This window comes from Plectropomus leopardus, chromosome 2 (genome assembly GCF_008729295.1).
Source record: "Plectropomus leopardus isolate mb chromosome 2, YSFRI_Pleo_2.0, whole genome shotgun sequence".
Taxonomy (NCBI): Eukaryota; Metazoa; Chordata; class Actinopteri; order Perciformes; family Serranidae; genus Plectropomus; species Plectropomus leopardus.
This window is the reverse complement of record NC_056464.1, coordinates 37,168,036-37,190,044: the sequence shown is the minus strand read 5'-3', so window position 1 is coordinate 37,190,044 and position 22,009 is coordinate 37,168,036. Positions and strand designations below refer to the sequence as shown.

At 39.0% G+C, this 22,009-nt stretch overlaps 1 protein-coding gene across 1 annotated transcript in view; it reads left to right on the top strand.

Annotated features, from left to right (window-relative positions):
* Nucleotides 1–22,009, top strand: part of ptprt (protein tyrosine phosphatase receptor type T) — a 436,976-nt gene that overhangs the window by 225,640 nt on the left and 189,327 nt on the right. The window contains exons 12-14 of the mRNA XM_042510188.1: nt 9,061–9,262; nt 14,127–14,229; nt 20,098–20,374. Coding sequence (XP_042366122.1) covers nt 9,061–9,262; nt 14,127–14,229; nt 20,098–20,374 — 582 coding nt within the window. The remainder of the gene's footprint in view (nt 1–9,060; nt 9,263–14,126; nt 14,230–20,097; nt 20,375–22,009) is intronic.

Sequence of the window (22,009 nt, the reverse complement as noted above, 5' to 3'; positions counted from 1 at the left end):
GAAAGAGTGAGTGAGTAAGTCAAGAGTAAAGTCAGAGAGAGAGGGAGAGCGAGAGAGCGAACAGCCCATAAAAATATAGAGAGCCATTCATGACTTATAAAATAACAGCCATCGATGTGCAAACCAAAACTGCAGCGTAGATGAAATAGATGATATTTTATTGTTCCAGCCCCTAAGTCCCAGTCTGTATAAATAGCTATTGATTTAACATGTTTTATTCAGCCAGCCAGGCGAACTTTCAGGCCTGGGAGACGTCAGCTGCCTGTGAAAGGCGAGGCTGCTTCTCTGTCGAGGGCTCTCTGCTGCATTTTGCACCGCCGCCTTCTATTGGCTAAAGGTTGTGTCCCAAGTTCCTCGATCTGAGTGGCGTTTAGTTGTCTGTCTGTGTGGTACCCCGGGAGTTAAGTGCCGGGAAAAGTGGAGATGAAAACTTCTCATCATCGTTTTACTTTCTCAGTGCAAAGGCTGAAACAAAAGAACAGAATACTAACTGATGTGGAAAAAAAACTTGCTCTCTTGGTCAGTCTTTATTTTGATGAATAATAGAATGAACTCGATGAGCCACAGTTGATCTTATATGAATATTTTAGTTTAATGACAACATAGATTGGATCTGAAAGGCTCTTGGCACTCCACAAACATGGACAAAGACACACCAGAAGAAACAGAACAATGATTCAACCATTTAAAGTGTGGTGCCGCACAGCAGAAAGGCATCAGGTTGAAACATTACCAGTCATGACGGGATGTAGGAAGCACGAGGGCGCCTATAGAACCGGCAGGAGGGGAGATGGATGGGTCAAACAAAGCTGGACTTTGATGCAGGAGTCCAGCGTTGTTTTTTCTACACCTTACCATGTGCCACCTTCTCCTATTCCAGACCATCCATGCCAGCATGTGTTTTTTTTTTTTTTTTGTAAATTGGTGTTGGTTGCCATGTGCTTGTGTTGCCTATAAAAATAACCACATGCATTGTCATCCAACCCAACCATGTACATTTGCTGACATGACAGTAGCTGCATCCTGGAACATAAAAAGCAGACGCAGAAGGATTCCTAGAATGTAATTTGTTGATAAAACGAAGAAGAAAAACAAACAAAAACAGACAAACAGAGGAAACCAGTCTTGACTTATGCATGTTCAATACGTGAATGAACCAATTCATATATAAAAGCTACAAATTGTTCAAACCACAAGGTTTCAAAATAGCTAAAGAAAGGTGACCAGGTTTCATTACACCTTCGGCGTGATCCACAAACACTATATCTGATCTGGTTTTAACAATGACATCACCTCCTGAATCCATTGTTTAAAAGATGATGGCTTTCAAACACTTAGACTGGGGACAATGTGAGTCCCGCTTGAAATTAGCGACAAAAGTGACACATTTGGGGACAACCATCCATTAAGTTCATTATAACTCTGACCTGTGCCAATCTTTAACGCCAGACAAAATGTTGGCATTGCACGTTTCTGCAACTGCCAATATGTGACAGTTGAACGTTATGTTGCAGATATGTTAAAGCTTTACGTTTCTTTCAAGCTTCAACAAGACTGTGATTAAAGTGTGGTTAGGTTTCAGCACAAAAACCACTCGGTTAGGCCTTGACTCTTTGCTGAGTGTCAACTCCCCTTGCTCTGACTTCTTTCCTGTCTGTCTACAGTTATCCTACCATTCAAGGCAAAAAGTAATCATTGAACAAGAGCCATTTGAATGGCAGCATTTGTGAAATAATCTCTAGTTCTTGTGATTCTTGAAAGTGAGAAAATACCTATAATCCAGACCAACTACAGGAAATACCCCAGAGAGCAGGGTCCCGTGAGTATCAGCAGACAGGCAGCAGTTAGACAAACATGGAGAAGCTAACACGATACGATGACCTGAGAGCAAACCACAGGATATATCCACACTAATATGTTTTCATTTAAAAACTCATGAATATTGCTGTGTTGATGCCTTGTATTCACATTACTCCACCGTTTTGAAGCCCTAGAACAGAGACCTTTGAAAATGCTACTGGCCCTGTTTTAGTTTGAAAACTCCAGGGTTGTGTTTTAGTCCGGCCGGTAGAAACTGAGACTTTCGAGAAGATGATGCAAACACCCATGTTCACTGCCCAATTGGTTCCCATTAATCACAAAATATCAAGCCAAACATTCTAGCTATGTCTACATATCTTACCTACCCTCTCAGATGGTTAGGTTTGGGGAAAAGAAGTGCAGAAAAAAACCCCATTCAAACAGAAAATGAACACCAGACTCCAGAATCAAAGTCCTGGTTTGTCTAATCCATCCAAAGCCCCTCCCGCCTGTCCTATAGGGGCCCTTGGGCTACTTATATTATGTTGTTATTTGCACAGGCTGTGTTCTCGAGTGACACCGTCTGTGCGTGTATCGGGTGGACGCCGTTTGATTGCTTATAATAACACCGCGACCGGTTCTGTCCGGCTGCATTCTCACCTGTCCAACGGCGTTTTATGCACATGCGAAAGGTACCTTTTGGTATAGTATCAGAAGTACTTAAAAAGGTTCACTATTTTACAAGCTTGGAATGAGAACCAGTGTGCGTGAATGGCTCATGTGGTATGCATTTTCAGATTTTTTGAGATTATTTGTAAACACTATCTATAACTTGTAAAACTGTCTTGTAAAACTATCCTAAAATGCTAGTGGGAGACTATTTTAGGTTTAAAACACTTTTAAGACAAAAAAGAAGAGTGTGTATGTGAAAAAAAGTCTGAACCAGGGGCATAGTACTAATTTACAAGGTCTAATAAAATCTTTATCACACCAAATCAGAGTGGAGGGCCAAGAATTCAACACTGCACCGCTGCTCTGGACTGATGCTTGTTGAGCTTCTTCTTCATGTGTTTCTGACTGGTATGAATGCCACGACACATATAACACAAAAGAGCATGGACGCATCAGTCAAGCTCGCCTTTAGGCCGATGAAACACATGAATGTTGCCCCCGTGACATCACGCATCCAAGCCTGGAAGTTGAGTTTACTGCTCGCCTCCATCCCTTCAGGCCTCTGGAGCCAGAAAATCCACATTTGGTGATTAGAGCCGTCTTTCTGCTGAACCTCACTTCGTTTTTTGGACTCTCTATTTGAGTCTTTACTTTCTTCCGCCTTCAACCTTGAATTTCCTATCTTGCCCTCTCTCTCTCTCTCTCTCTCTCTCTCTCTCTCTCTCTCTCTCTCTCTCACACACACACACACACACACACGGTCACACATTTACACATCACCACTCCAGCCTGCAGGCCTAGTCAAAGTGAGGCGCCCAGCTGTCAGTGCTTTTGATTTGAGTCTGCTAATGGAGCGACGAGGGCCGCGCGACAACGTCCACGAGTGTGAAGTGCCGAGATCCTCCTCCCACTGCCTCACCCCACAAACTCTCACATTTACACACACGCACACAATCACCTCCAGCCTCTGAGGTGCCCATTTTGCACAGACATCCATCTGCATCAGTTGTTATCACTCTTTTGTTTTGCTCTCTTGCTCTCTCGCTCTTGCTCCCTCTTCAGTCTTGCTCTCAGCCTCAGTTTGGCTCTCGCTCTTTCTCTTGGCTCTCTCACTGCTTCTACAAATGACGTAGTCCCCTCTTTATTATAATTCTTATTTTTTCCATTTCAGTATGCTTTTAGTCACAAGGGTATTTAATTTTTTCTTACCGAAGCATGTAATAAAACTCAGTATGAGCTCCTCTCAGTGTAAGCTGAAAAGCTCTCTCCCTGTTTCAATTTCAGTTTAAAGTTCTTTATTGGTTTGCAAATTTGCAACAACAATGCCAAATGCATTTAAACATAATCATAAAGATAATCAGTTTGTACATAAAATTTAATCTCTCTTATGTTATTGTGTGCTTATGCAAGTGCATCTATGTGTATTAGGACCTGGACTGCATTCATTCATGTGTCCCTGTGTCTCTCTGTCTTATTCTTCTGCATATTGTTTCTCTCGGGCTCTCTTTCTCTCTTTCTCACCGCCTCAAACTCGACTCTCTCCAGCTCTCTGTGAATTCATTTCAAAGCAGCTTTGTTGCAGAAAGAGGAATGGAGTTGCCTGAAGTTCTCGACACATCAGTACATGTTTTTGTGTCAGTGGGACACAAGCTAAGAGTGAACGAGAGGGAGAACAATTAAGCAATAAGCCACTTGAGGCCGTGGTTTACAGTGATTTTATTTCCTAACAGCACCCCTTAGCTGCTCTAAAGTCTGTGTAAACCAAGACCTCAAGTCGCGCATTGCTTTATAAAACAGTTACTATGTTTACCTTGTAATGTTTCATAAACTTAAACACACAGCAACAATAAAAAGCAATCATTTATTGATACCAGATGATCGTACTTTAGCCATGTGATGTAATTCTTAACACAACAACAAACATTTATTAGAATTGTTACAGATGCAAAGTAAAGTGTCGGCTAAAGGAGTTCACCTGTAACGGCTCTAGTATACCTTATTTTAGAAGAAAGAAAAACAAAGTACTCATTGTATTGCAGGTTATATTTTAGTCATGTATGTATCTGCCATCTGCAGCTGTAATCCTCACTGTTCTCACTTGCTGCCAATATGATTTTTTAGCCTCTCCAAAATGTTGAGATGTTGTGTTTCCAACACTTGCAGGAAAATTGAGCCAATCTCTGTGAATTCTGCACAACCTTGCATTTTTCTTTCAACCACTGGAACAATAATTTAAATTTGGTTAAATCTCATTTAATTGTTGAGCTGCGTACAGCGTATTGATTCAATCTGCCTCTCCTTGCCCTACAACTAATATTGCAATATTTACTTGCTCCCGCAATCCAAAAACAGAACAAAACATTGCAACATACATCACAAATGTTCAGAAAAGCTGTTGTCAACCCAGGAACTTCAGACTGCAACAATCCCCAAAGGAGTACACAAATTCCCGGAGGGACTGATTTTTGTGACTGTGTGGCCTTATCACTTGCTGAGTAGCCAAGCTATATAAAACAGACAAACAAACAAAAAATTAGCAATAAATTGAAAAGAGACAGCTAGAGAAAATTGATCATTATAGGATCAGAACATGCACGCTTGCGAAAGTTACATCCCTAACTTATCTAGATTGTTGGTGTAGTTTGTCTGCTTCGGATAGCGATAAAGGCCAGTGGATCAGGTGGTAGCAATGACAGGTATTTCTCCAATAAAGCGACAGGACACAGGGGGTTCCCTGGGCGCTCAAATATGTTTTTGTTTTTTTTGCATTCAATGAATAACAGCGCTGCGTACCTCTCACTGTTATCGCGCTGGTGGATGATAAATGATCCGGGCTTCAGTTGGCATTTGCAGTTACAGTTACAACAACTTCACAAATCAAGTAAATACAGCTACATTTTGAGTAAACCTAACAGTTAAATAGAAAGTAAAGATAAAATAAAATTAAAAATTATAATTGCTTTTTCAAGGCAATCGCTAGATTATTTTAAGATCAACTTGTCAGATTCCACAGTTTTACATTTTTGGGTGGAATATCCCTTTAAAGGTAATGAGGTACGCATATTCGTCACTGGTCCATTAGAAGAGCTTGTTTTCTGTCTCACACTCTGATTATCTCAGTGTCTCTCTTCTTCAAACTCATGCTTTATGTTTAAACTTAGAAAATGTGTTTATGTTTCACCCCAAGATATCCCAGAGGTTAGCCAACAGATTGGATTTGGTCTAGAGTGCAGCCGAGTGTTGTTTGAATTTGATGGGGATGTGGGTATTTAGTTATTGGATATTTGCTGTTTTTGTAACCATAGCGATGATGCTCCACTCACGGTGGTGGAAATGTTTTCCTGTGGGAGCTCCTAGTTGGCAGTCAGCTAAACATTGCTGCCCTCATTTTGCGTTTCGTCAAGAAATCAAACCCAGAAGACAAATGACAGGAAACATGAACAGTTCCAAGGGCCGCGGCTCTGCAAGTTGGAGAAAAAAAAAATTGCGTTGGTGGAGGTTTCCGCTCCACCAAGCGCCTTCTGGTTCGTTCATGTTGTCTGTCTTCGTTTCTGTCTCTTTTATTCATTCTCCGTCTCTCCCTCCCTTGATTTTCTCACCTTGCCTCCACATTTTTATGGCCTGTATTTTTATTTTCACTTGAGGCTGAATGACAAACTGAAATGCACTTAGAGATCCGAGGCACAAATGCACATACTTTATGAGGGGCTGAAATGTGTTTGGGGTTGAATCGCGATTAATGTGTGTTTTTCCCACCAGTCAATACTCTTTTGTGCTGACTGTCATTCACAGTGACAGCTGTCCTCCAGTGTTCAGCCACGAGTGTGTGTTTGTGTGTTTCCACGTGTGCAATCATTGACAGTTGTGCATTGTGGAAACTTGCCAGTAGCAACATTACAACAGACATTGACGGCTCTTTTAACAGAAGAACTATTGAAGTGCTTCTGCCAGTTTAGTGGCCATGGGTCAATTTGCTCACTTTGTTCCAGTCTCAAAGTGGAGATCATGTGGAGAATCACAGACCTCTCGTAAAGAGCAAACATCACTTCAACTCCAAAATTGATTTGAGTGAAGTTAAACGGACAATTTAATAACAGATGGTTGATCTGTTGGATTTTGTCCGATGTGACAGTGGAGGTGGTTGGGAGGTCAAACTGTAAAGCTTTCTGTTTGCTTTGGACTGAAAATAAAAACAACTTAAACCTGATGTAACGTTGCATAGCAAGACTTACGGGTCTTGGTAAATATGTGAAGTAAGGAGTAAATTAGCCTTTAATTAGTCACAAAATCTAAATTATAAAAAAATAGTTTTATTTGAGTACTTATAAAACACTAAAATAAAATTAAAAGTAAGAGATTTAACAGGTAGGATTAACCAAAGTGCACGGTTCCTATGGTCAGGGAAAACCTGGATTAGTTGTGAAATTCCACCATCATGTTTTCTAGGCCTGGAAAAATCATGTAATTAGTAAAAATCAGTGTAAGTTTTGGTAAAGTAGTGGAATTTTGTTGTATATAATAAAATCATCACAGTAATCTTTTGTGGATGACCTTCCAGGTAATGCACCATGATGGTAAATTTATTATCTAACATGTTTAGATGTGATGTTTTGTTTACATCACTTATGTTTCCTAATTTTCCTCCATTCCTGCTCTCCCACCTTGTATGCCAGTAAACTGATACTATGTTTTAGAGTTTGAATCTGATACATTTTTTAAAAGGACAGCCTCGCAAGTGGGGCTGGAAAATAGAAAGTGATAAAAAAGTTGTTTTTTTTAAATTTTGTCCATGAAAATGTGTGCGGACCCTGGAAGTCCTTTATTAAAAAAAAATAATAATAATGATAATTAAAAAGAAAAGAAATAAAAGGAATCCTTATTTTTATTCTTATTATTATATACCATGTCATATATATCATATCATATTATGCATTTATTTATTTATTTTTTACAAAATGTACACACTAAATATTTTAAATATTAAGAGCAGAAATTCTCAAAATCCGAACTCCAGTCAAGATCCGGACCAGACGGCATGTCAATCCGGACCCAGCCCACACCTCGTATTAGGAATTCAATAATACAGTGTAATGAAAAAAAGTGTAAAAAAAAATAAATAAATAAATAAAAACAATAAGTGCACGTTTCCTTATTTGAAAATTAAAAAAAGTTTAATGCCCATCAATAAATTGTTAGTTTTGTAAAATAGTGTATTTGGAGATCGTTACAGCAATCCCGGCCCGAGATTAAGCCTAAAACATAATCGCTTCCCTGTTTTACGTCGTTGTCATGGCAACGTCGACGGCGAGTGTATGACGTATAAGTCGTCACGTGTCAGAGTTCAAGGGTCGGCTAACAGGCGTCCGTTCAAAATAAGCAAGTTAGCTAGCGGCCAACACGGCGTTTATTTTCTGTCCTGCGGACACGAAAAAGCGAGATCTCGGCGTCTTCTGTCGGTGTACACGACGTCGCCAATGCGGTGAGGATGTTACCATACAAATGTGCAAAGAAAAGAAAAGTTGACCAAAAAACAAATAAACGAGTTTTCGAAGACCAGTGGACAGAGACGTTGGAGTTGTGTTGTGGAGAGCGGAAATTAAACAGTTAAACGCCACTTCGACACAAAGCACATTTCCAACGGCAATATCCTCAGAGGTACAGAGGTGAGGACAACAGTTAAAATCTTCCTAAAAATCAACACACAAGCTGTTTGTGAGATTTATGACACAGCGAGAAAGAGCTAACAACAACTACTTAGTCTGGGTACCTGTGTCAGACTGCCTTAACCCTTTGAAACCTGGACAAATTGGCTTAATTAAAGATATTGTTATATATATATATTTTCATTTTTATGTTATTTTATTATTATTATTATTATTATTATTATTATTATTATAGTTTATTTGTTTTTTTTTATACAGGGGATGATGGGAGCTGGGACGGGTGTGGGGCACACTTGGACATTTGTTAATGGGATTTTTTGTGAAATTGTGAATTTGTGAAAGTACAAGAGAAATAACCTGAGAATTAACAAAAACAATGAATAAAACAAAAAACGAAAGTTCAAATAAAAGAAATGACCAGACAAAAGTATTTTTAACAATGTTAATTTTTCTGTAAAATAATTTAAAATATATTAATATGATACTGTGGTTCTTCAGACATTTTCCCTGCTTTTTAAAAAAATAATTTTCTACTAATGTCTTGAAGTTTGTGTGAATTTGTTTGCCAAGTTGCTAATTGCCTTTTTATTACTTGTGAAGGCATCTGAACGCAGCACAAGAGATATGATGTCCATCCAGGTTTCAAAGGGTTAAACTTTAATGTATGTTGCTTCTGAGTTATATTCAGGTTATAAAAGTCACTTGCTTATAACCAATCATTTCGCACCTTTGGCCTTGAATAGAAATCAGATCCTTTGAATATTAAGTTTGAGAACTCTGGATTTCAAGTGATAAAACTGCTGTATAAAGGCTGCAATAAAATAAACGTTTTAATTTGTAATCAATCAAACAAGATAAGTAATGTAACATGAAACAGAATAAAGATGAAGTGTGTAAAACTGTGTGTCTTCTGTCTGTCCTCCAGATTACCTACAAGGCTTTGAGCTCGTTGGACCCCAGCGCTGATCTGACAACCCAGAGGGGACGGGTGTTCAAGCTGAGGAATGAGACCCATCACCTGTTTGTAGGTCTCTACCCAGGGACCACCTACTTCTTCACCCTCAAAGCGTCCACGAACAAAGGCTTCGGCCCGCCTGTCACCACCCGCATCACCACCAAGATAGCAGGTAAAAATACTTGTTTGTGTTTTGACGCGATAATTATTTTAAAAAGTGTTAATTGTCAATCTGTGTATCCTTTCATTTCTGGCACATAGTATTTGATCATTCCTCTCTAATCACACAAAGATGTGTCACACTCATGCCTATTATGACAATAATAGCAGGTGAAGGAGGAGACGGAGGCTTGTTTGTCTGGCAGGTGGTGCATTGGCTTGTCACTCAGTGTCTCCGTGAATGTGCCAGTCTGTGTTTTTGTTTGTGTCTTTGTCCGTCTGAGTGACCGTTTTCATATCTGTCTGACTTTTCCTCTCCATTTGCAACCCTCTGTTTATGTCACCTGCCTCGGCCCATAGAAAATGTCACTGGGAAAAAAAGGAAAACAATCATCTTTTTCGTGGCAAGAAATGTGAAATGACCTCACATGTTGATGCATGTCTTTATTCTGGGACAAGAGGGCCACTCTTTTCTTATTCCAACTGTTTTGTGAGAGGGGTTCTTTGTTGTTTAAATGACAGAATGACTGACGCAAAATAGAAAAAACCCTCACTTTTGCTTTCTTTGCATGTCTGTCTTTGCTCTGTATTGCTCTGACTCAGCCTGTCTGTCTCTCCAGCTTTAGTTAACTGTTTTTCTGTCTCTCTGCTGCTTTGCTTCTCACTTTCCTCTTCACTGTCTCCACTGCTTTTCCTGTTTTTCTATCTATCTCTCAATTATTTTCTTTTTACTTTTCTTTAGTAGCTCCTTCCAAAATGGCATATCTGATTGTCTTTCCTTCACAGGTGTTGCTATTTCTTTTTCCTCCTCATCGAGGCAGTTGTGACCTTTAGCTGTGTGTGTTTTTTTTAACAGTATATCAGCAGAGACACTCAGTGAAGGTCTAATCCAAGAGTCCTCAAAATCCTAAATGCAACTTTATTTTGTAGGCACACAGAAAATTCTGTGCTGTTTGGGGAAAAAAAATCATAAATTGTGTGTGAAAGATGTTACTTGCGTTACTTGTGATGAGCTGTGTCTTTTATGAACTTTCGGGTGTGCCAGTGCAGATAGGGTCAGATTAAATTCACAAATGCATTGGGTTCACAAGCTTCTATACACATGTTTTCCCTGCAAAGATTTGCTCTGTCTTGGCGTGTTTTACTCGTGTTATTTGCATGAAATTAGTCAGAAAAAAGAAAATCAGCATAAAACTTAGACCATCACAGGAGCTGTCATTACGTGTTTTGCTCCACAACACGATGGCATTTCTGTTAAATGTTTAGCATATGTGGATAACTGCTTTACGGTGTAAACAATGGATTACGACAAAGGAAAGGGACGCTCTTCTTAATCAAAGGCAATTATATTTAATGTGCGCTTACTTCTCTGTGGGAATAGGTAACATTAATCCATTAATCCCTTGAAACCTAGTGCAGTTGGTTTTATTTTTTTCAAAAACATGAAAAAATAGAAAATTATTATTTTTAAAATATATATTACTTTTTTCTGCAACATAAATTCAAATAGAAAATTATAGTAATTATCAATGTACTTTTTTGGACATTCTGAAGTTTTTGATAATTTTTTTTAACCCCCTTCCCATGTTCATATTATATGCTGTGATTGGTCATTGAATTTTATTACACGTCCATGAAAAGTCGTGGAAAAGTTTTGAAATTTTGTAGATGAAAATGTGTGGGAACCCTGAATAATAATCCAGGCCTGGCACAGTCTTGTGTGCACATTGCAGACAGATTAATTACAAATTGTTTAATAATACATGAAAAGAACATCTAGAAGCTGACATTCACAGCTAGACTGGGCAATTAAATCTTTCTTTATTTAATTTAAGTTATTATCTACTTTTTCAAGTATAGAAACATCAGCACATACACTCCTATAACACAAAGAGAGTTTATCACTGCGTTTATTAATCTCATCACATAATCCTAACTTAATCCACATCCTGTGATATGAAGCAAAGATAATTGCATGAAAATCTTCCCTTGTGGCTTTTGTGAGGCTCCGCTGAGCTGGCGAGCTCTTCTGCGACACTCTTTTCATATTCATGCAGCAACATATATTCAGTCCTGCTGGAAACTGCTTAGTGCCTCAGCAAGTGGCCACTTCTGCTTTGTTACAAGAAGCTTTGGGATTTACAGGAATCGGGCGTATGAGCACTTTTATTTTAATTTCAGTTTTTTTTTTCACTCACAAGTGTCGATGAGATTAAAATGCTACACTGATCACATTTAACCCCCTGGGAAATATGTTTTCAGTCTAATAATGGTTCCCAAAGTGGATTAAACCCAAATCACGGTATTCAAAAATATTGATACTCATATGTTATTTTGACACCACATGTTTAACCCCTTGAAATGTGAGCAAATTAACTTGTTATTTTCAAAAGTACGGGAAGAAGGTGATAGGAAAATAAAGTAGAAATGACCTAAAAATTTGCAAAAAAATTATATTTTTCAAAAAGTACAAGAAAATTACCTAAAAATACAAAAAGGGAAGTCAGAAGCAAATAAGGACATTTATTAAAAAAAAAACTTGAAAAAGAATTATAATTCTGTAACATGATTGTAATCATATTAGTAGGATTATTGTAAATAGTGGACATATTTATAATTATTGAGATTTTATCCAAGCTTTATCTTTATATATATTTTTAAACATTTTTTTTTCTATTTAATTTCTTTAGAATTTTTGACATCAGTGGCATTTCTTCTAAATGTCACAAAAGCCACAGGTGTGCTTTAGGCACAGTAGCTTCAGGCTAACGCAAATGACAGGAGATGTAATCCAGTTTAAAACCCTGAGTGAAAAAAGTTAAATTATACTCAGTCACACAGTAGAAAAACTATGTGCTCCCGTGCCTCATGCAGCTCTCTGCTCAACTACACTGCACATGACATCAAGATAAAAGGGAGCATCCTATCAAAATTCAACATGCATGCATTTTTATCTTCTTACATTTTTATACATAACTGTGTTCCATACAATGTCTGGAATTTTTTAAAATAGTTTTTAAATTAACTATTACAATCCAAAGATTTTACATGTGAAAGGTGTCTGCATGCAGCACAAGAAAAAAGTGATGTTGATCCAGGTTTCAAAGGGTTAAAATGAACTCCATTAATTATACATTGGATTGTATCGACATTACTGATAGAAACACAGGACCCTTTTATCCTATTTTTACCGTGATACTGAAAGAGGTATGAAGAAATGTTTTTTTAATATAACAGTTTAAAACTCTGGCATCTTGACACTTTAATCCAAATATGAGCAGTAGGTATGCCTTTCTTTGTGCAATGTGCTACACAGCTGAATCCAGAGTCCTGATATTCTCAAGTGCTGATTGAAGCACAGAGTCTAAATGTATCATCAGCGCGTTATTAGCGTTGTCTTATCTGTCAACACCCTCAGTGATTTTAGCATGACCTTTCCACAGAGCCTCCATTCCACCTTCATCTTTTGAAATCTTAACAACATGTTGATAGGAGGGAAAAAAATGCGGTAGCACTTCCACACATAACAGAGACGTTTCCCTCCAAATGTCACGCCATCCCCAATCTTCATTATCTCATTCAGGGACCAAAGGATGAAGAGATTTCAATTAAACGATGCAGACAGATAGAGATGGATGTGCACAGGAGGAGGGGTTGGGCTCGCGTTAATAACCTAAATGCCACACCAATCAGGGGGAAAAGTGTTGATGTTTTACTCAGACAGGCGCTGATGCTGCACCTTCAATATGAGGGCATGACAAATGTGAAATTAAAAACTTGAATTTAATGGAATGTCTGCGGAGGGAAGCGTGCATCCATCTTTTTGTTGCTCTTAACGGCGCCGGATAAGATCACTGTTGTCAGGATATGATACTGTCAAAACAAAAGATCAGAGCCAGAACGGGTTTGTTGATTTCATTTCTTTTTGTTTAATACCTATTTATTGATTTTATAGAGCAGTATAAGAACACAATGAAAAAAACACCAAGCGAATGCATAAACAAACAAATACAAAAATAACCACAACAATTTAATAAAAACAACAACAAAAAAAAAATGTGAAAAAACAGGACATTGGTGGTAACACAGACCAGAAAAAAAGACATACGTCATCACATGAGTTGCAGGTTATTGACTTATGACACATTTATACAGTTAACCTGTTGGACCATTAACCGTTTAATTCAATTTTCTAAACAGATTAATAACCGGTTGCCAGATTTTCTCATTCACGAGTTTCTCCCTGTTTGACATAGTAAAACTTATTTTCTCTAATTGTACTCCTCGGCCTTCAGCCACATGTCAAATGCCAGTGGGTTCTCAGATTTCCAAAATTGTCGCAGCAAATTTCTCGCTAGCAGTGTGGACAGAGAGATGATCTGAGCTTTATACTTTTTCACTCTGCTTGACTCAGCCCTCCCTCACCCTCCCACCCCAGTTTAACTTCCTAGCTGTTTGTACAATGTCAGTTGCACACCGTCTCAAGTCTTGCTGCAGATAGGTTCATACACGAATTATCTGAAAGCCTGGTGCATATCATAAAGACTCAGAAGGCTGCACGTGTTGAGGGGCATGAGAAAGCATCCACACTTGATGCCCTGGGAATGAGAATGTACCAGCCTGGACATGCGACTCCTAAGAGGGGCTTTTAATACAAATGAATGCTTAATAAAACAACATTTTTGGCAAATAAAATGAAAGGTTGAGAGTTCGAAAGGAATGTGCGGGGTCAGTGTGTTCAGCTACAGTAAATGTCATTATTGTGCTGTACAGTGAACTGCGGCTACCTGGACATGCCGTCATTCAGTAAATGGTGCTTTTACATTTTAATTTTTGCAACTTTAATACTTATGTTTTTCTTTTGTTTTGACCATCAGCCCCCATGATGCCAGAGTACGAGTCTGAGGCTCCACTGAACGAGACAGAGACCACCATCACCATCCTGCTAAAGCCCGCCCAATCACGTGGCGCACCTATCAGGTAATATCTTACCTGTATTTTATCTTATGCGTTTTTCTTTTTATATAAGTTTCTGTCATGTACTCCTGTCTTTTCTTCTATTATCTCTTCTTTCCTCCTTTTTTCCTCCCTCTTCTCCTACCTACTTGTTTTCTCCGAACATCCCGCCTACTTTCATCCCTATCATTTCCTCTCCTCTCCTCTCCTCTCCTCTCCTCTCCTCTCCTCTCCTCTCCATGCTCTCTTTCTTCCCCCCTTTTCCATCCACTTTACTCTCCCTCTTCTTCCTCAAGGGTCTCTTTTAAAGCCATTAAAATCACTCACACATATAAGTCCAATTTATATGCAAAGGAACTCAGAGAATAGGAATTCATTTTTTTAAATAAATTTGGCATTAAATCTTCTTGTCGTAAGTCACTTGCGTCTCGTAGCTTTGGTTGCTGCCTAATGGAGATGCAACTCCAAAAGAACATGACAGGTCTTAATGTCTGATGGTAATTTGGCAATCAATGCCCGATCACTTTGACTGCTTTAACTGAAGCACCCTGCCAACAGCTTGTCTGCAGAAGGGGATAAAAAAAATGTTTTTCGGGTGAGGGATTGGCAATTCTTTCACATAATGCACAAATAAACATGCAGTTTTGGTCACATAAACACATACGTGGCATACAGCATAACAACACTTGCATACATTCTTTGCAGTTCATAAATCAGCTCTGGAAACTTTGTATGCACTCATTTAACCCTTTGAAACCTAAGCAAAATGGTTTAATTTGTTTGCAAAAACATGGGCAGAAGACATGAGCGACTTAACAAGACAGGGCCCAAAAAATAACCTGAAAATAAGAAAAGAAAAAAAAGTCAAAAACAAAAACACACAAGTAAATGACCCAAAAAGTAAAGTGCAGAAAATAAAAAAAAAGTATATATATATATATATATATATATATATATATATATATATATTTTTATTTATTTTTTTTTTTTCAATATTTTTCAATTTTCGAATAATTTTCTGCCCTTTTAAAACTAATTTTCAGCCGATTTTCTTTGTCACCTTTTACTTATTTCTTGCAGTTTGTGGGACATTTCTGCATAGTTGGTCAGTGCCTTTTCCCCCATGTTTTTACAAGCAATCAAACCAATTTGCTCTGGTTTCAAGTGACCCAAAGAAAGCTTAGATTTTTTGTTTTCTGTGACACAGTTTTAATTATATAATTATTGATTATAAATATATTTTTCTGGACATTTTTTCCCTAGATTTGGATTATTTTTATAATAATTCTCCACCCTTTATAAAACAAATTTTCAGGTGATTTTCTTCATCACCTATACTTATTTCTTGAAGTTTGTGGACCATTTCTTGCAGAGTTTGTCATTGCCTTTTTTTCTGTGGTTTTTAGAGAAATCAAAACAATTTGCTTTGGTTTCAAGGGATTAAATTGCTTGTGAGAGGTGTTGCAGTTGCAGGTTTACATCATTCATGAGTATTTCTGTCTCTATATTAACTGAAAGGAAAAAGTAAGAAAAAACACAAAGACACGCTTAAGTTAAATTCTTCCAGTCCGCTGCACCCACTGGTTTTGTTTTAAAAATGGACACATAGCTAATTCATTCCTCTCCCCCATCTCATTTTTTCAGCCGGCGTGTTTTTTAATTAAAAGTTCACTTTGAACATGTGATCCCATCCATTTCATTGGTGCAGGGGAGAACATAATTCTGCGGTTGCCTTTAGGGAAATACAGCTTCGACAAGGGTGCGTGGAGAATATATATCACTTCAATTTGTACTTGGGGAAATGGATTTGAGAAATGTGAGCGTGGGTCAGTGGTTTACTGTTAATTTCTGTAAATCCCATACCATATCTCGCCATTTATCACCCACGCATGGCAAATATATCTCGTGCTGAATTAGGCTGCACTCCAATCACTAACATCTTTATGTGTTTATCAACCCGAGATAAGCCCCTTAACGTGTTTGCTCATTATGTGTGTTTTGTGCAAGTATTACATGTTTTAAGTGCCAACAGATGTACGGGGGGAAGCAGGGAAAAGGCATCTGTTGGTTAATGTGCACGCTAATGCTTCTGCAAGAATTGGTTTTATTTATTTTTTTGTTTATTCTGAGGAGATCAGATCTCAAGTTCAAGAGCTTAGATGAGGAATGTTTACTGAAATGGCTTTGCTAAGAGGAGCAGCTGTCGTGCTTGAGACACACACACACACACACACACACAACATGTAGACACACATGAGTTTGCATGCTCAAATGCACACATGTGCATTCACATAAACGCACACAGAGGAAAGCAGCTGTAAAGGCTAGCAGTGGGTGTCAACATACATTAGCTCACAGACATAAACACACACACACACACACACACCCACACACACACACAAACACACACCTCTGCACACATGAACACACATTACACACTTTCTTACAGAAAAACATATATACACAGAGATAATCAGTTGGGTACTGCTACTTGATGCCTTTGAGGTAGCGGCCACCGTGTTGAAACATATTTGGTGAAATTATACCAAATTGGATCATTTTTGTGCCAAGGATCTGATCCTGGACCTTCCAAATCCACGCTGGATAAGCAAAAGTTCTGTTGTTGACAAATCTTGAAATCTATTAGTCAAAATAATGTCCCATTGAACCCAACCGTCCCGGCTTATGTAGTGGCTTTTGTGCAACCAGTGTGGGTTTTTTAAACTAAAAAAAGATCTTTCCCTAAAAAATGACCAAGCTGATTTTGTACGCAGCCTGTTCATATTCTGAAGTCGTCAGACTCCCGCTGCTTTAGCGTTAGCATGATATGCCACTGGACGGCATCAGCTGAGACTCTGCCGGACAGAATCATTCACTGCGTTATTGTACACCAGCGGATGGCCAGATGGCACCTGCAGCATGATGCACTGCTGAAGCGCGTCAGTTCAAAACACTGCTTTTAACATAATATAAGGGGCATTGTAGGGCGGTGGAGAGATCTAACAAACCCTGGACTTTTTATGTGCGAGTCCAGTGTTCACGTCTTGTCAGAATGTGATGTTTTTTTTCTACACCTAACCATATGCCTTTCTTACCTAAACCTCATCATCAGTGCTGGGCATGTGTTTTTGTTGATGTTCTGGCATTGGTTGCTGTATGCTTGTGTTGTCTAAGCGTAACCTAATGCAGCATCATCCCACCATGTGTTGTGTTGACATCATGGTAGCAGCATCCTGTAATGTCAACAGCAGAAGGAAACCTGGAGGGTAATAGCAGAAGTCCACTGCAAAGCGGCAATATGTGACAACTTAGGATGAGAACGCGTTGGCCTTTCACACATGATAACATACACATGCACACATGTTCATAAACACACACACTGCAATGCATTGAAGTATTTCTTTTGATGTAGTACATTCACTGGCCCCTAAACCTAAACTTTATTCTAACTTCAAACCCCGAAGCCAAGTCTGAACCATCAAACAGCCCCTTGAAGAAACAAGAATCAGCAGAACTGTCCTCATTTTTTAAAAAACTTTTTCACTCTTCAAGCATCCTTACTTTACAGAATGTTGTTAATTTGCAAAAAAAATGTGCCCACCGTCCAGAAATATTCACACTGCAAATTGTTCTCATTATCTAAGATGTTCCTGGAGGTCTAAAACTCAAATTCTTCCTCACAAAGAGAGCAAAACAACACTTATGCATATAGAGACACACTCACAGGAACACCTGTAAGTCCAAAGACATGCACACACACACACTTGAAACCCCCAAACACACACAATTCCCTATTCGCCCCTTGTACTCAGCTTCATCCCCTGTGCAGCCTCGGAAAGCCATTAGTTTAAAATGGATATGAGAGAGAGAGAGAGAGAGAGAGAGAGAGAGATGCTCATCTTTGGTCATCAGCAATTATCTTTTATGAAAGCTGCCAAACGGGAGCTGGGGATAATTGGCCGCGGCCCCCTTCACAGAAACATACATTTCCCTAATTGCGTATAATTGTGAAGTGAGTTCTTGGCGTGGAGGACGGAGGTAATTGCGGAGGGCCGCTGCGTTTGTCCTGACTGCTAAAGGAGCCCTCAGCCATTCATGAAGCCTCTGAGTGGAATGGAAAGGCACACACGCACACGCACACGCACGCACACACACACACACACACACACACACACACACACACACACACACACGCACACACGCACGCACGCACACGCACACACGCATGCACGCACACACACACACACACACACACACACACAAAGTGGCATTAAGTATATAGACACACGTTGACACACCTGTTAGAACACACACACACACACACAAGCACACCTGCTTGAGTGCATACTTTAGAGGCACATAGACACCATGCAGACAGCAGGCAGAAAGAGACACATTCAGACTTATTAGTGTGTGTAAAAACACACACGTGCAAAAGAGAGAGAACACATACACACAGGCACACACACACGCACACATGCACATATATATCTACATATCTCTTACTTTTGAGTCGTACTTTGCTGCTGAGTCAGCAGCAGAAATGATTTGCCAGCTACTTTGTAAGAAAGTTAGCTGAAGTTTGCTTCCAAAGAAAATCTACCATTTGGAATAAAACAAAGTGACCCTTGGAACAAATCACACTCCTTTTTAAAGGATAGTTGGCATTTTCTGTGAAATTCTTTACAGACCTCAGCTCTCCTCCTCGAATGCTTCTATTGCCAAAATGGACATAAGCACTCTGGAAATTAAAGCTTTTAATGGTGAGAGCTCTGTAGTGATCAAGCAAATCACCATTTTAGCTGAATTAGGCTTATTTTAAGGTAAAAATGCACCTATGTGAAACTTCTAATGGAAACAGGCTCCATAGAGAGCTCCAAAGTTCCCCACCTGTGCCTGTTCTTTTTTCTTATTTGTTGTAAATAAACTTTTTTATATATATATATGATTTTTCAGAGTGGCAGGTAATGTTTCCCACTCTGCAATCGTCTACACATTCCCACCTTCTCTCTCATTTAAAGTCATTATACATCATTGTACATGTAGGCCTACAGTGAATTAGCAAACAGAAGACAAAATCATTATTGTAAATATGACTTCAGGGAATCTCAACTTGGTTAGCTTGGGGGCCACTTTTGCAAAATGAGGCCACTTGCAGCAGCCCCATTTATTTTTCTAGGATTTAAGGACATTTCTAGGTTTTTTTGTTTTCTAAGATTTTAGTATGTTTTTGGATTTCAGGACGTTTCTAGGATTTCAGGACATTAGGGGCTTAGCCAGGACTTCTGTCAGAGGGTTGGGGGATCCTCCACTGGCACTTTTTTTGGTAAACAAGCTCTACTTTGATGCCGTTTTATGCACCATGGTACCTTATTTATATTAAAAGTACAAAAACAATTTCCAGTGTGACTCATTTTATTTTTATTTTGAATTAGAAAATGGTTGGGGGGGGCACCCCGCATGTTTATGTGATTGTCACATTTAAGAAAAGTTGTTTATTTGTTTAAAATTGTTTATTAATTACAAACTCAAATTCACCGCAACGCCACTTATAAATTACAGTGCTACAAACTGTGTCCATAGTAGCCACTGTAAGGCCGTTCCAGCTTCTTCAGCAGACACACCCTCAGCGTGTCAAAGCAAATAATACTGCTCATTTTTTCATGATTTTCAAACCTAATTTTAGAAACTGGATGATATTTTTTCAATAATTTAAATTGGGTTGGGTGGTTGGAACAGTAAAAAGAGTCCAGGTTGTGTAAAACTTTTTCCAAGATCCATGTACTGACCGATTTCTAATTTGATAAAGGTCATCATCTCTCCAGAAAAGATGCGTTTTTAACAAATGTTTTTAATCTAAAGGTATCAATGTGACTTTATTTGTGTTTCCAGCTCCTATCAGCTCGTTGTGAAGGAGGAGCGCAAATCCAAGACTCGCCGCGCCGCCTCCGAGGCCCCCGAGTGTTTCTCTGCCCCTGTCAGCTTTCGCAACGCGTCCATCTTGGACTCACCGTACTACATCGCTGCCGAACTGCCCCCGTCCAGTCTCACGGTGGTGCAGCCATTCACGGTGGGAGACAACAAAAGCTATGGAGGTTTCTGGAATCCTCCGCTGTCACCGGCCAAGAGCTACAGCATCTACTACCAGGCCATGAGCAGAGCCAACGGGGTGAGTCTATAAACTCCAAAAGTGTCTTTAATAACTGGAGGCAATGTTTTCATGGGTACTTTGGCCAAATAACATAAATTGGAAATTATTTGTTAAAGTCTGAATCAAATATTTAATTACCTTGACAAAGGTTGAAGGTGTTGTCCTTTTCATGTCAAATCAAATCAGTGTTGGTATGAAAAATGCTGTGGCAAATTTTTGTAAACTCCTTACGCAGTGCTAAAGTGCTGAGTCAAACCAAGTCAAGCCAAGCCAGACCATGAGTATGGAAAAACAGTATAAGCTGCAGGTTAATTTTACAGACTGAGTAATGCAGTGGCATCATGTATCACCCTTTCAGTGCATAGTCCAGTGCCTAGTCCATTAAGTAAAAGTTATGTCACTTATCAGAAAAAAAATTACCCTTCCAGGAATCTTTACTTTCAGAATCCATCAAGCTGCTTGCTTCCTGTTTTTTGCCCGGCAATTATACCGTCTGCAAATATAACAACACTCCGCCCACCTCCTCCACCTCTCCCCTTCTCATAACTCATTCACAACTTGAACTCGGCTTTTGAATTTCCATAATACTCTGAACTCCTGTGAGGGTTGTTTTAATTTTCCACTGCCGTAACCACGGTAACTCAGTTTGGCGAGCGGGGCTGGGCAAGCTGGCTGATGCAGTGATGTAATATCCTCCTCCAGAAGGCAGATTTCCCACAATGCACTCACATGGAGAGCGGCTGTATGCCTGTGTGTGTGTGTGTGTGTGTGTGTGTCTGTGTGTCTGTGTGTCTGTGTGTGTGTGTGTGTGTGTGTGTGTGTGTGTGTCTGTGTGTGTGTGTGTCTGTGTGTCTGTGTGTCTGTGTGTGTGTGGGGGTGGGCGTTCTTGCATGATTGAAAAAGCGTGTGTGTGAGCAGATGAGAATGCGTTTAAAAGTGTGTGTGTGTTTTTGCTTGTCCTTGCCAGCTGTGTGTGTGTGTGTGTGTGCGTGCTTTGTATATGTGCAGACCCTAAATCCGGTCACATAAGAATACCTTATTTGATTGGATCTCAGTCAATCCAATCAGTGTGAGGTTTGTTTGGGTCATGCATTGGAGCGTTGTGAGGGTGCTGGTGGGGAAGTTTGGTTGTTGGCAAAAAGTAAATAGAAAAGAAAGTGGGTCTGTGCAGCCTCCATAACACTGATGATTTGATCAGGACGTCAGGCATAAAAAAACGGAAACACATTCGGAAAACTCATGAATTGCTATGAAATTAATATAAATGTAAAAAAGTATAAATATAATGAATGCACATCATGTCATCCACCTCAAAATGTCTTTTTTCTTCTTCCCAGTTACAGAATGGACAACTAGCTTTATTTTCTCCTTTAAAAAGAGAAATTAGATAAACTAAAAATCACTTTTTAAAAAAAAAAAAAAGAAAACATGCTTTCCAACCCAAAAAATATTGAAGAAAAAAAATTGCTTTTCTTTTCTTTAAAAATTATAAAAAAATATCTAAAGTAAAAGAAAATTGAAAATTGTTTTCTTATAAAATCACAACAAAGAATTTAAAGACAAAAATAGGCTTCTGTATGTTTTTTTTCAAAACTGACAACATAAATAGAAAATACAGCTGCTTTAAGTTGTATGCCCCTCCCCTAACGCCAA